The sequence below is a fragment of the Mirounga angustirostris genome, unplaced genomic scaffold (assembly GCF_029215605.1).
Source record: "Mirounga angustirostris isolate CCGP_5_RB_7025 unplaced genomic scaffold, mMirAng1.0.hap1 SCAF_3, whole genome shotgun sequence".
NCBI classification, from domain to species: Eukaryota; Metazoa; Chordata; class Mammalia; order Carnivora; family Phocidae; genus Mirounga; species Mirounga angustirostris.
Genome location: NW_026991711.1, coordinates 3,836,797 through 3,849,505, shown reverse-complemented (window position 1 = coordinate 3,849,505; position 12,709 = coordinate 3,836,797). Strand labels below are relative to the sequence as shown.

Sequence of the window (12,709 nt, the reverse complement as noted above, 5' to 3'; positions counted from 1 at the left end):
ATTTTTCTATCGCATTTTAATTTGTTTATTGGGACTTTCAGTCTTGCGTTTCATATGTTGATCTTCTATCTAGAAACCCTGCTGACTTTTCTTATTAGTTCTAATAATTTTCCTGTGGAATATCTTACTATTTTCTAATGTAAATGATCATAATCACCTTTTTTCTCTTGTCTCTCATGTCTCTTATTTCTTCTTCTTCTTTTATTGCTTTGGCTAGCACTGCCAGTACAACATTGATAGTTTGTGGTGATAGTGTATATTCTTCTCTTGTTTCCAAATTAATGTAGTGTCTCTAAATATTTGCCATTAGGTAATCTGTTTACTTAGGGTTCCAGGAGATAATCTTTCCTGATTGTTTGCAATCAAGGATGCTAAGTTTTATATGGTTTTTTTCCTCTACGTATTAAGATTACTGTAACTCTCTCTCTTTTTTTTTTTGCTCATGTGGCAATTATATTGATGTGGATTTTTTTATGTTGAATAATTCCTTTATAATGTGAACTCTGTTTGGTCATGATGTCCTAGATTCAGTTTTCTAGTCTTTATTAAGAATGTTTACATTTACTTACATTAGTGAGAAGAGATTCTATTTGCTTTCTTACACAATCCTTTGTTGTCAGTTTTATGTGAAAGAGTAAATTGGGTGGCTTTATCTGATTCCTCCTCTCTAAATTGGTTTGTGCTAAATGAGGATGATAGGTACCTTGAATGGTGCAAGTCTTTCTAAAATCTTTTGGGGAGGTGGAAGGTGGTTTGCCTTTTGAATACTAATTATTTTAAAGTTCATAGATCTAATCAGATTGTTTTGTTTCTTTTTTGGGTCATTTATATTTTCTAGAAAATTGTCCACTTTAGTAATTTAATAATACTCACCACTTGAATCATAGCTTTGTTTTATAATCCTTCAATCTCTCCTGTAGCTGTAGTTTGATAATTTTTTGATGTTCCTGGTGTTTATGTCTTTACGCCAATATCACTGATGAATCTTGCTTGAAACTTGCATGTAAGAATTACTTATCTTAAAAAATCCTTTTTTCCCATTTCTCACATTAATGTTATTCCTTTTACTAAGTCCTGAAGTTTCCTTATATCCCTGTTTCAACTTTCTTTGAATTTTGCTCTTTTTTTCCCCCCTGACTTCCTGAGTGGAATGTTTGTCTCTTATTTTTCAATGATTTTTGCTGACCCCGAGTCTATAACGTATCTCCCAAGGACCTAGCATCTTCCAGACGCTTACTATGTAATGCTCCCTTTGTTGTTTAGTTCTAAATATTTTGTCTCTATGCTGTTTCACAGATAAAATAACAAACAGTTTGTCAGAAAAAATAAATTTGACACACCATGTTTTTCCCTCCCTCATCCAAACTGGGGAGTTTTTTTTTTCCCCATTAAATAATGAGATTTCTTTGATTCTTATGAATATAGTATGAGTGACTTCTATTTCTGTATAGACTTATTTAAATCATAGTGCTATTGCCATGACAACCAGAACTACACAATTTAGCAAAATATCTGAGACAAACCTGCTTTCTAAATAATTCTCCTTCTGCTCCATTTCCTTACCAAAACACCCATATGTATAATGATTTCCTGAAGAGCTAAGAACTTTTTCTCTGTAATTGTACATTTGTTTTTCATTATTTTTTGAGACCCGTTTTTTTTTCAAATAGAAGGATCAAGAGGAATGAAAAATATTCAAGTTTTACTAAGGCATCAGGTATATTAAAATGCTCGGAAATAATTTTAAATTACCACATAATAAATACAAAATAACGTTTAAAATTTTACTACCCTTGTTATAAAAATTACCAGATACTACGGACATAGTAATGGTTAAATTTAAGTATTAATCATGATAATGTGATACATTTTTTCAAGAACAGTGCAGCTTATTGAACCAATAAATAACTATGTACTTTTCCTTTAAGTACATGTTTTCAGGAGATGGAAGAAAGAAGAGATTTGTCATAACTATGAGAATATGACATTTTTAGTATCAAACAGGAGTTGTTTCTCCTTTTTGATAATAACTATCGTATGATTTGCAAATATTATTGGAGACCCAAATATATTCCACAAAATGTGTAAGAAATTCGGTGATTTATAAGGCTAATAAAAAAACCTTCTAGCATTCTGTTTCTCGAGCTCTTTCTCGAGCCCAGAATGTAGAGGCTAAAGCTTGTATATTTTATACAAAGGATAAAATTCATTGCATTGCTAGCCATGCCCACTCTCTTGTTTCATTTCTAACTGGGGAAGTGCACTTGGCCTCTTTTCAACCCTCTGATAACCTGTTCTGCTCCCAACAGAGTTAACCAAATCTGTATTTATTATGCTCCTCTGTGCCTGTCATTTGAGCATCGTGGCAGGTCTACCCGACTAAATAGTACTGCAGTGTTCAGAAACGAGAGCAGAATGTCCCATTCTGGCTCCCAGTGACCCAGCCTCACTGTGTAGAAAACACCAGGGAGGAAATGTCAGCACCACCATTTCAATAGCGTTTGCCTTTTTCTGTTATAATTCTCTAATCGAGAAGGATGTGCTTTTTGACATTTTTAGTTTTTGTTGGCTCCATGCTTTAACTTTTCTCGCTTCACACCATCTTATTAAAAATACATTTCCGGGCGCCTGGGTGGCTCAGTTGGTTAAGCGGCTGCCTTCAGCTCAGGTCGTGATCTCAGGGTCCTGGGATCGAGCCCCACGTCGGGCTCCTTCCTCAGCGGGGAGCCTGCTTCTCTCTCTCCCTCTGCCTGCCACTCCACCTGCTTGTGCTCTCCCTCTCTCTATCTCTATCAAACAAATAAATAAAATCTTTAAAAAAAATAAAAATACATTTCCAAGCCTGGCTTCTGTGCAGATGTGATACATTGATAAAGGTGCACTTATAAAAAAAAAAAAAAAGAAAGAAAGAAAGAAAAAAGGACACAATTATCGAGGTTATTGTTTATTGGATATTACCTATAAATGAGCTGGGCTTTGAGCTGAGGATTATTGCAGTTAATATTGACATTAGCTATGAGGTAGGTATGGTGGTCTCCCTGTTTTAGATAAAGAAACTGGAATTCAGAGAGGTTTAGTAAGTGTCCTTTGTCACACAGCCTGGAAGTGATGGACTTAAGGTATGAACCCCAGTAGGTCAAGATAGAAACCTGAGTTTTTCCCAAAACCTCTCCCACATTGAAGACTGTCAGCAGAGTGATAAGTAAGCATAGTTTGAAAACTAAATTTTTAAATTAACCTTTTGAAATATAGATGACTTCTTTTTTTTTTGTAAGATTTTATTTATTTGTCAAAGAGAGAGAGCACAAGCAGGGAGAGCAGAAGGCAGAGGGAGAGTCAGGCTCCCTGCTGAGCAAGGAGCCCAATCGAGCAAGGACTCGATTTCATGGTCCTGGGATCATGACCTGAGCCAAAAGCAGACACTTAACTGACTGAACCACCCAGGCGTCCCAATTTCTTTATTTCTAATAAAATTATTATTTAAAGTTTAAAATATCTATGTATGAACATGTTCCCAAGAGCAAGGTTGTTCTCTGCTTTTTTGTATCTGGGCTTTTAACGTCCTGCCCAGTGCTTGCAAAATGAGGTGTTCTGTATATATTTGCTGCAAAGGTGGATGAACTAATAAATAATTTAGTTAGAAGCCACTCTCAAGAGAAGAGGCTTTAGTAGATTGCAAAGACGGTCCCAGTTCTTTATTCGTCTCTGCGTCCCTGACTTTCAACACTTCTCTTATCCAGAGTTAGGTCTCTTTCCCCTCCCTTTGAATTTGAGCTCCTCTTAGGACTTGCTCTAGCCCAGAGGATACGGTAAGAATGATGATGCACCAGGTCTGAGCCCTGATGCGAATCTGCGTTCTCAGATCCTGGTCCCTGCCGTGTGCCTGAGTCTGGGCGAGCTCTGAATCGGCCCTCCCCTACACAAATGAGGCTAAAATGCATCAAATTCAGTGAATCCCTGAGTCTTACTAGAACTTGTAGTACCGTCATCAATAGGTGAATTTTAAAACCTGCAGATCGCTTGCACCTGTAAATACTCCTACTCATGACCTTGGTTAGCTTACCTCTTCCAGTGGCTCCACCCTAACAAGTCTAAGCCCCAGAGAAGGACGAGGTCCCCACGGACAGTCTAGACCCCTGGCCTATACCTATTGGCATCTGTCCATCCCTTCGCATAGGACAGTCCACACACAGGGGGACCCCTTTCCCACCATTAGTCATCATAGTTTGAAGATCACAAACATTGCAGATGAAGGAGTTTGATGGGGTCTGGAACTACTCCCACCCGACCTCCCTGGATTACCCACCCTTACTGGGAATCCTGACTTGGCTCCGCCTTCCAGACCAGACTCACCTAATGGGGTTTCACACCGCTTGAGTTTCCCTGCGTTTTGTCCCGAGCGCTCTCTGACTGGCCCTGGGCTTGTATCCGACTCACCATTGCCCCTGGGAACCTTAGGCTTATTAAAAGCCAAAATGTGTGCTACGAACACACCTTCAGAGCTCACTGTCCTTTCGAGCCTGTCCTCTCTTTGAGGGGCATGGACCCGTTTGTGGTGTGCATCTCCCGAACCCCACTGGGTCGCACAATCTCCTACCAGCTGACACAGACTGAAAGGGAAGGAGAGGTATCCGTCTTCTTGATCTAAGACTGGAAGAAGCATTTCCTTGAAAAGACAAATCAGCTACAGAATTTCTGCATCCTCAAGGAGGATTTTATTTTGACACTTGTCAATTTAGGAAAGATAGTCCAAATACAATGATACAGGAAGGAGCCCACCTTAGAGGCATATGGCTATAACATTTCTTGTTATTGTATGGCATATAGGATGATGTAGCTGCTCACCGACTCTGAGAGCACAGGGCTAAACCCAGGAAGCGACAGCTGTGTTGATTTCATTTAGTTACCTCGCTTTGCTTTTTCAAAAAGCTTTCAGGCATGGCGTGTTCCCTGGGTTGATGCGTGCTCTGAAGTAAATCCATCACCCTCCGTATACCAACGTACATCAACAGCAAGGAGCTTTCCCGAGATTCTCTCTGACTCAGTTATTCAGAGAATTGGTATTTTTGTTGGAGGGGCTAAAGTCACGGGTCCGAACGCATCCCCAAGAAATGCAACTCTGCTTTCAAAGAGCAGTAGGTCTTTGCCAAGGGAGTCAGCAGATAAGGGAGGGAGATAGATAGAAATCTCAAATGTAAATGAAAACAATGGGATAAATACGACTAATTATATTCAAGTCCTTGAAGAATATATTTCCATCTCTTCCTTAACCTCTGGGCCACTCAAGCCTTTGTAATTGTCTTCCCTACCGATGTCTCTATATTAATAAACAGGACTCGAGCCTCCTGGAGCAGCCAGAGTTTACGAGGAGAAGGGACACTGTTCTAGCATTGCGTTAGCCTTGGCAGCAACAAGGAAAACATCCATCTGAACATTACTCATTCGACAAACATTCACCTAGTGATCTCTCTGTCCTCACACATAGTCATGGTCCTCATGCACACACTTCTTTCCTGGCCTACTGAAGTAGAACATAGCCACAGTGCACATATTCTATATACAGCTCAGTAGATTTGACCCATGCGACGTGTCTGTGTGACCTGGGATTGGTGGGCAGGATCTCTGCAGCACTCTGGCAGGCATCTGTCATGCCCGTTTACTGTTTTGGTTTTTTGCTCCTCAATATTGGGTAGGAGAGGGGCATCCACAATGTGGAGTAGAGCAGTGGTTCCTTCTTACTCTATCCCTGAGGAGTATTCCTCTGTAAACACATGTCTGGACAGAGCACTCGGACTTACCTGTCCTACTGTTGGTGGGCACTTGGGGTGTCTCTAGTTTTTGACTATATGAATAAGGCAGCCACGGATATTCTTGTGCATGTCTTTAAGTGGACACACGCCTTCGTCACTGCCCCCCCCCCAATTCGTGCCCACGAGCTGAACTTGCAGGTCATTCAATGGGCTTGTGTTTAGCTTTAATAGATGAAGCCAAACCGTGTTCCAGATTTCAAATGTAAGCTACCCCCAGCAATGTCTGAGGGTCCTAGTCGCTCCATATTCAATACATATAGTTTTTATCTGGCTCTTTTCATTATAACTATCTATCCATATTTCTATTTTTCCTAAGCATCACTTTTAATAACTGTTGAATACTTGGAACAGCGATGCCATAATTTGCTTAAATTGTCTGCTCTTGTTCTGATATGACGGTTGTTTCAGACCAGGAATGTGAAAGTTCATATGAACTATTACTTATGGTCTTAAGTAAATTATATGGTAGGTTGATTTTTGTTTCTAACGATGCTTCTGGTAACAAAACATACATCTGTGTCACTGTGACAAATGCAGCTTATAAAGAAGGACATACGTTCATTAACAGTAGTAAGTGTTGATGCTTTTCAGCTGTGAGTGGGAGCTTTCACTGATAAGGAGGGTTTCAGTGAACTTGTATTATTTCTACTCTTAAATACGCTTGCAGAGGGTTCCTTTCCTGGCTCCCAGAGGCTGGAATTAGACTTGGTTCTCGGACCAGCAGGTGACAGCGGGTTTAGGTGGTGATTCACAGGGCTTACAGGTGTGGGGCTAGGGTTAGACAGCCTGCGTTCCAGTCCTGCATCTGTCTAGTGCCAATGTGTGTCCTTGGGCAACCTAAACCTTCTCTGTCCTGGCTCGGTATGCTCCTCTGTAAAATGGGAGCGGGGGATCATTGTACGTACAGCATAAGGTAGTTCTTAAGGCTAAACGAAATACAGCATTTCAAATGTTCTAATGGTGCTTGGCACACACTCCTCCCTAAGATGGTAGCTCCGAGTTTTACCCTCACCCCAAGTCTTTCTTGTATATCCAGGCTCATTAACTGTAATTCTCACCTCAAGAGGTCTCAGCTTTTTACTTCCTAACTTCTTTCCGGTGGGAAGGAGCGTGAAGAAGGGCTGCGCTTCAGAGCCACGTTGGTGTGTGTGTGGTATCACTAGGTGAGAAGGGGGCGGACAGTTGCTTTGGTAACATCACCCCCACCCGTCACCCGGCTTCTAGTTCAGCTTGTCAGCAACCGCAAACTCTTTCCCTAATTTCTGACATGTTTGCAAAAAATGATAAGCCTCACGTACTTTTCTTCGGTCAAAGACTAAAAGGGAGGAACTCCCAAAAGTATGCACCCTGGAGTGCCCCCTCTGTGTCTTCTCACAGCCTCGAGAAAACCCTGCAAGTTTCAGACAAGCTATGGCACTGGCAGAATAAGCCTCCACGATGAGACACCTTGCCCATTACGTTAAGTAAATTCTTTAGCATGTTGGTGCTAGACTTGGTGGAGGCCATCGCGTGGCCAGCATCTTCAGGGACTTTGCACCAGTACCCTCCGTGAAAGTGCATCTGACCCCGAGGGCAGGGTGTCTGGACAGCAGGATCGCTCTAGTTCCTGTGCTTTTGTATTTCAGTCTTACGCCATCTGGGCTCCTACAGGTCAGCGATCAGCCAAAGAGGCTGATTCACCTCCGGCTCAATCTAAACACGTTATGCCAGGCAGGATTCAACTATTTCCTGAACTGACTAAATATTTAGGCAACTGTCTAATTCGTCTCCTTGCCTAGGGATGATCGAGGACAAAAGCAGACATGCGCATCCCACTGGACCTCTCTGCCCCAATAAAATTAGCACATCCATGTTTCAAGATAGACATTCTATTTAATTTGGACCTTCCTCCCTTCCCATTCTAACACACGTCGAGGGCAAAAACAACACCAGACAGTTGCCATGGCATTTAATATTTTGTCTGATATAAAAGGTATTGTATTTTACTAATAAGTAAATGCAAGTGAGCCGGTTTTGTGAACCATCTGGAAAGTCATCAGTGGAATTCCAAGGCCGAATATGAACAGACCATCTCATTAATATGTTAATTTTGCCTGTGGGATTGAATCCTAGTGGATCTGATGACCTCTGTCAGCTTGAAACTTGCTAGAAACTGGGTGTTGGGTTAAACGCCTGTGTAATGCAAGTCGCAATACCAGAAAGAGAAATGACAGCGATGCTGAGTGCCACCCGGCATGGGCATTCTGCTGGCTGCAGGTCCTTACGACCCTTCCGCCAACATAGCTATTGTAATAATGGACGCGGACTTCATTCAGTCCTGGATGATGACAGAGATTTTTGGGAAAAAAATGAACTCGTCAGATCTGTCGATAGTTGCAAAATTAATCCTTAAAATGCATTCGTTTTCCCCCTGACATTGGTTTTTCTGTTCTTCCCCTCTTTTTCTTTAAAAACATTTTTATTTTGTAACCAGATACAGTTTGGAATCCAGCATCTGTGAAATATGGGGAAAAATCATTAAAAGGGAGTGCTCTTTCAACCACATTTATGCTATTCTAAATTGCCAATTAATCATGGACTTTCCCCAGTCTGAACTGGAATATTTAGCACGTGCGCTCGCCCAGACACGCCTGGGGGCCTGGCATCCTTCCTCTGCTTGCCACACGAAGCCACCATCCTCACGAGAAGGGGAAGGACACTGGTAGTGTGACATCTTGTCACCCACAGCTCTTGCCCTTTTTCCTAACTTCCCGCAACATGATGGGACGTACGTATGGGGCCACTGTTGCCCGGGTCGGCTGGGAATCAGGCAAGGAGTCAAGGTCCGAGTGGGAGGTTCTGGTATAAGTTGGCAGGAAACATCCGTACCGGCCACCACCACGTGGCCTTCAGCCACAACGCTGCTCTCTCTCCCCAGCCCCGGGGTCCCTGCTGCTCCGCGGGTTGCAGGAAAACCAGACGCCCTTCTCTGCCTTCCCTGCTGGGCTCCACGTTCCTCTCTCTGCCCTGAGGTCATTGTTCCTTTCCCCACCAACTCAGGAAGTGCCCAAAAGGTGTTCCCTCATATATTTTTTAAAAGCAAAGGTTAATACTCAGTATAGAACACTTTAAAATTAAGAAATCACCTCTAGATCTAGCATCCAAGACATCTCCTGCCTACATGCGCTTTACTTTTTTCTGTGTCGTGGGTTTATTTTTTAACAGGGGTGCAATTATACTATGTCCCATCAGTGTACAAATGGTATAAATTTTGTTTCCAGCTTAGTTTTTTTTAGCTTTTGTTGTTCAAGAACATTTCCCATGCCGTCACAGCGTCTTTATCAAGATCAATTAAATACTAACTGGTTATAAAAATACAGAAACCTTAGAAAAAAACAGAACAGTAAGAAGAAGTAAACAAAAGCGTTTCTGTCTCCTCTTCTTGGGCTGACTATAGTTCTTTCGAGGTCTTCTGAATATGTAATTGGGGTTATTCTTTATATAGAACTTACATATTGCATTCTATTAACTTGATAGATTCACTAAAGTAATCCATCATAGGATGCATGCTATTTAATTAATCATGTCTTTAGTGTGGGATATCTGCTATTTCTTTTTGTTGTTACTATAATTAAGATAAGGATGAACATCCTCGTTTGTAAGTCTTTAATTGCATTTCTGATAATCATTTTAGTATAGTTTCCTGTATATGGAAATACTGGTTCAAATGATACGAACTTTTCAAAGCCTTTTGCTGCATAACCAAATTGTTTTTTAAGAAGACTCTACCAATTTTATTTATTTATTTATTTTAAATTAAGTAAACTTTACCCCCAACATGGGGCTTGAACTCATGACCTGAGATTAAGAGTCTCATGCTGTACTGACTGAGCCAGCCAGGTGCCCCAAGAATCTGCCAGTTTAAACTCCCAAAAAAAGTGTATAGGAATATCTTTCTTATCCTAATTTTTTAAAGTTTTATTTGTTTAGTATCTGTAATCAGATTGACATTTATAATCTGCCCAAGCAACTTGCAGGGGCCCCTGGCTGGCTCAGTCAGTTGAGCGTCTGACTTCATTTCGGCTCAACTCATGATCTCAGGGTCGTGGGATGGAGCCCCCTTCCCTCCTCTAAAATAAAATAAAATAAATAAATAGATAGATAAATAAATAAATAAATAAATAAATAAATAAATAAAAATCTTTAGGAGAAAGAAAAGCAACTGTCTACCAGCGATTGTCCTAGCACTGTTTTTAATCACTTCTAATTGTAACAGCTGTCCAGGTGGACAAATATTACTTGCTGTCTCAGTTTTATAGATGATGAAACTGCAATGCAGAAAATTGAAGTAAGTTGCCCAAAACTGTCCACCTAAAAAGTGTCTGAACCAGGATTCCTGCCTGAGACTGAGCAACTTCAAAACCTGACAAGCTTTGTCACCAAGCTCCTACAAGAGAAACAGTGCAGCTCATTACATGGAAAACACACACACCCTAAACAAAACAACATCTCATGTTACACCTCAGCACCATCACTACCAAGTGATGAGCATCATCCGGGCATCTCCTTGTGCACATTGAAGTCACCAGGGTGGAAGGAGGCACACGTGGACCAACAGATTGGAAAACATCTATGAAACTGAATGAGAAAACACATTTTATTTTTTTTTAATTTTATTATGTTAGTCACCATATATCATTAGTTTTTGATGTGGTGATCCACGATCCATTGTTTTCGTATAACACCCAGTGCTCCATCTTAAAATAATACTCACCTCTCATAGTTTTGTTTTATTTATACAACTTATCCTGCAAAGAATTTGGTATTTGTGTCATCATACTTTGAAACATTTTCTTTTGATTTCTCTCAGAACTGAAAGCAGAAGAAATGATCACATTTGTTTTCTTGTGCATTTTTATAGTTTCTTGCTATAACATTTTATCTCTCTAATCCATATCGAGTTTATTTGGGCATACAGGGGGAGGTACAAAGCTCACTATTTTTTCTTCTAAAAAATTAAATCAATTACCTAGTGGCACCCACTCAACGACTCTGCTGCTTTGTATTTTCTGCCATGTGAAATGTATATGAAATGTATATATAAAATGCTCTCCTTCCTGCTTAGGAAGCTGCTATTTGTACCATCTACGAGAAGTAATCTTAGAGAAGGGATATCATAGAATCATTACCTTTTTAAAAAGAAACTGGTCATTTGAGTGACATATTACAGACCCTAAAATATTATGGTAATGTACTGCTAGGGAGCACCAAATACAGGTACAAAAAGAGAGTTGGATGTCAGTTGCGCAGTTTGGACCAAACGAGTGGGGAGCAAACCACGAAAGTGTCCGCATCAGCCAGGATAGTGGTATTGAAACGATCCGTAATGACGACGGACCGTCACCCCCACCGGCAGAAAATCAGGACAGGAGTCAGGTCCTGCTGAGCATCTAGAGCTGCAGTGTGGGAGGGCTGGGTGTGCGCCTTCCAGGGGACCAGCGTTCCAGAATCATCTGGGGCTTTCTTTGTAAGAAGCCTTCTCACACCCTCTCCCCGTGCGTGCTGCCCCCATTCCCCGCAGAATCCAGGCTGTCGGGGCTCCCGCCACCTTCTGGGTTTTCTGCCCCCTCTCCTCATTCATTCTGAGGTTCCATGTCTGTGGCCGGACCTCCCAAGATGGCTGCAGAGGGCAGGAGAGAGAGTTTACATCGAAAGCAGGGGTATCACAAGGTACTCCCATTGCTTGCTTCCAAGTTGACACCCAAGTATCATGTTCTTCATTCTCCTGTATTTATAAGAATTTCTTTAGGAAGATCATAACATAATTTTTGCAGGTCTAAGTATGCTTGCTCACTGATTCTTTGTTTACTTTCAGCCCACAGACTTTGGATATTGGAATATTGGACATCTTCGGTTTTGAGGAATTTCAAAAGAATGAATTTGAACAAGTAAGTGGGTTTCTTTTGAAACTTTATAAACTCTAATGTGTTTTTTCCAACTAATAAGTGAATTCTTTAATTCAATAGAGACTGCATAATTACTTGCAAATACAGAATTAAGTATTTTGCTATCCTGTTTTAAAATTTATATCCTTGGTTCATGGACATATTCATCCTTATTATGTGGTCTGCAAACAACTGGCATAATCTTTTTTTTTTTTTTTTAAACAGAAGCACTTGTTTTTAAAGATAGAGGATGCTATTTCAACCAGGTCAGAGAGATGGAGGGCATCACTGTGTGAAATCAGGGCAAAGGTCTTTAGAAACCTTGGCCAAAAATCAGAACAGAACACTCCATTATGCTAAATACTGTTATTTGTAGGAATTGTCTTTATGTGACATTCATACAAACGACTATCGGAAACTCGTAAAAATAGATTCAAAAGGGCCTGATTATTTTTAATCCATTTATAGTTTAGGGCACTCTGAAAAACGCTAGTTCTTTTTTTAAGGATCTCCATAGTAATGTATGAATCCATTTAATCGAAGTAAGTGTATCTAAAAATTAAATGCTAAAGAAGAGAGTAGAAATAGAACTTGCCCCAGCCGGCAGAGAAGGGGAGGCGAGCCTATGCAGAGGTACGGGGGGAGGAGAGAAAACCAGGCCAGGTTACAGCATGGGAAGAGTCCCAGCCGTGCCGTGGTTAGGAACGCTCTTAATAATGACATCACTTGTTCGGCTTTGCTTTTTTAAGGGACATAGCGTCATGGTGAATGACACCAGATGGGTGTTTAAAACCCGGTTCTGTGACTTTCACGAGCAGAGCTATCTCGGTCAAGAGCAAACATCTGTAATGAGCCTGGGTCTCCTAGTGTGTAAAATCGGGACACCGAGAGACTTGCAGAGCTGTGGGACGTAAGATGCCTGTCCTAAGGGTTCCGGTGGCATTTACTAGCTCCTGTCCACTTGTGAGAAATAGT

General features: G+C 41.0%; 1 protein-coding gene across 1 annotated transcript in view; it reads left to right on the top strand.

Moving 5' to 3' along the window:
• MYO16 (myosin XVI) overlaps positions 1 to 12,709 on the top strand; it is a 435,943-nt gene that overhangs the window by 242,963 nt on the left and 180,271 nt on the right. The window contains exon 20 of the mRNA XM_064585765.1: positions 11,665 to 11,737. Coding sequence (XP_064441835.1) covers positions 11,665 to 11,737 — 73 coding nt within the window. The remainder of the gene's footprint in view (positions 1 to 11,664; positions 11,738 to 12,709) is intronic.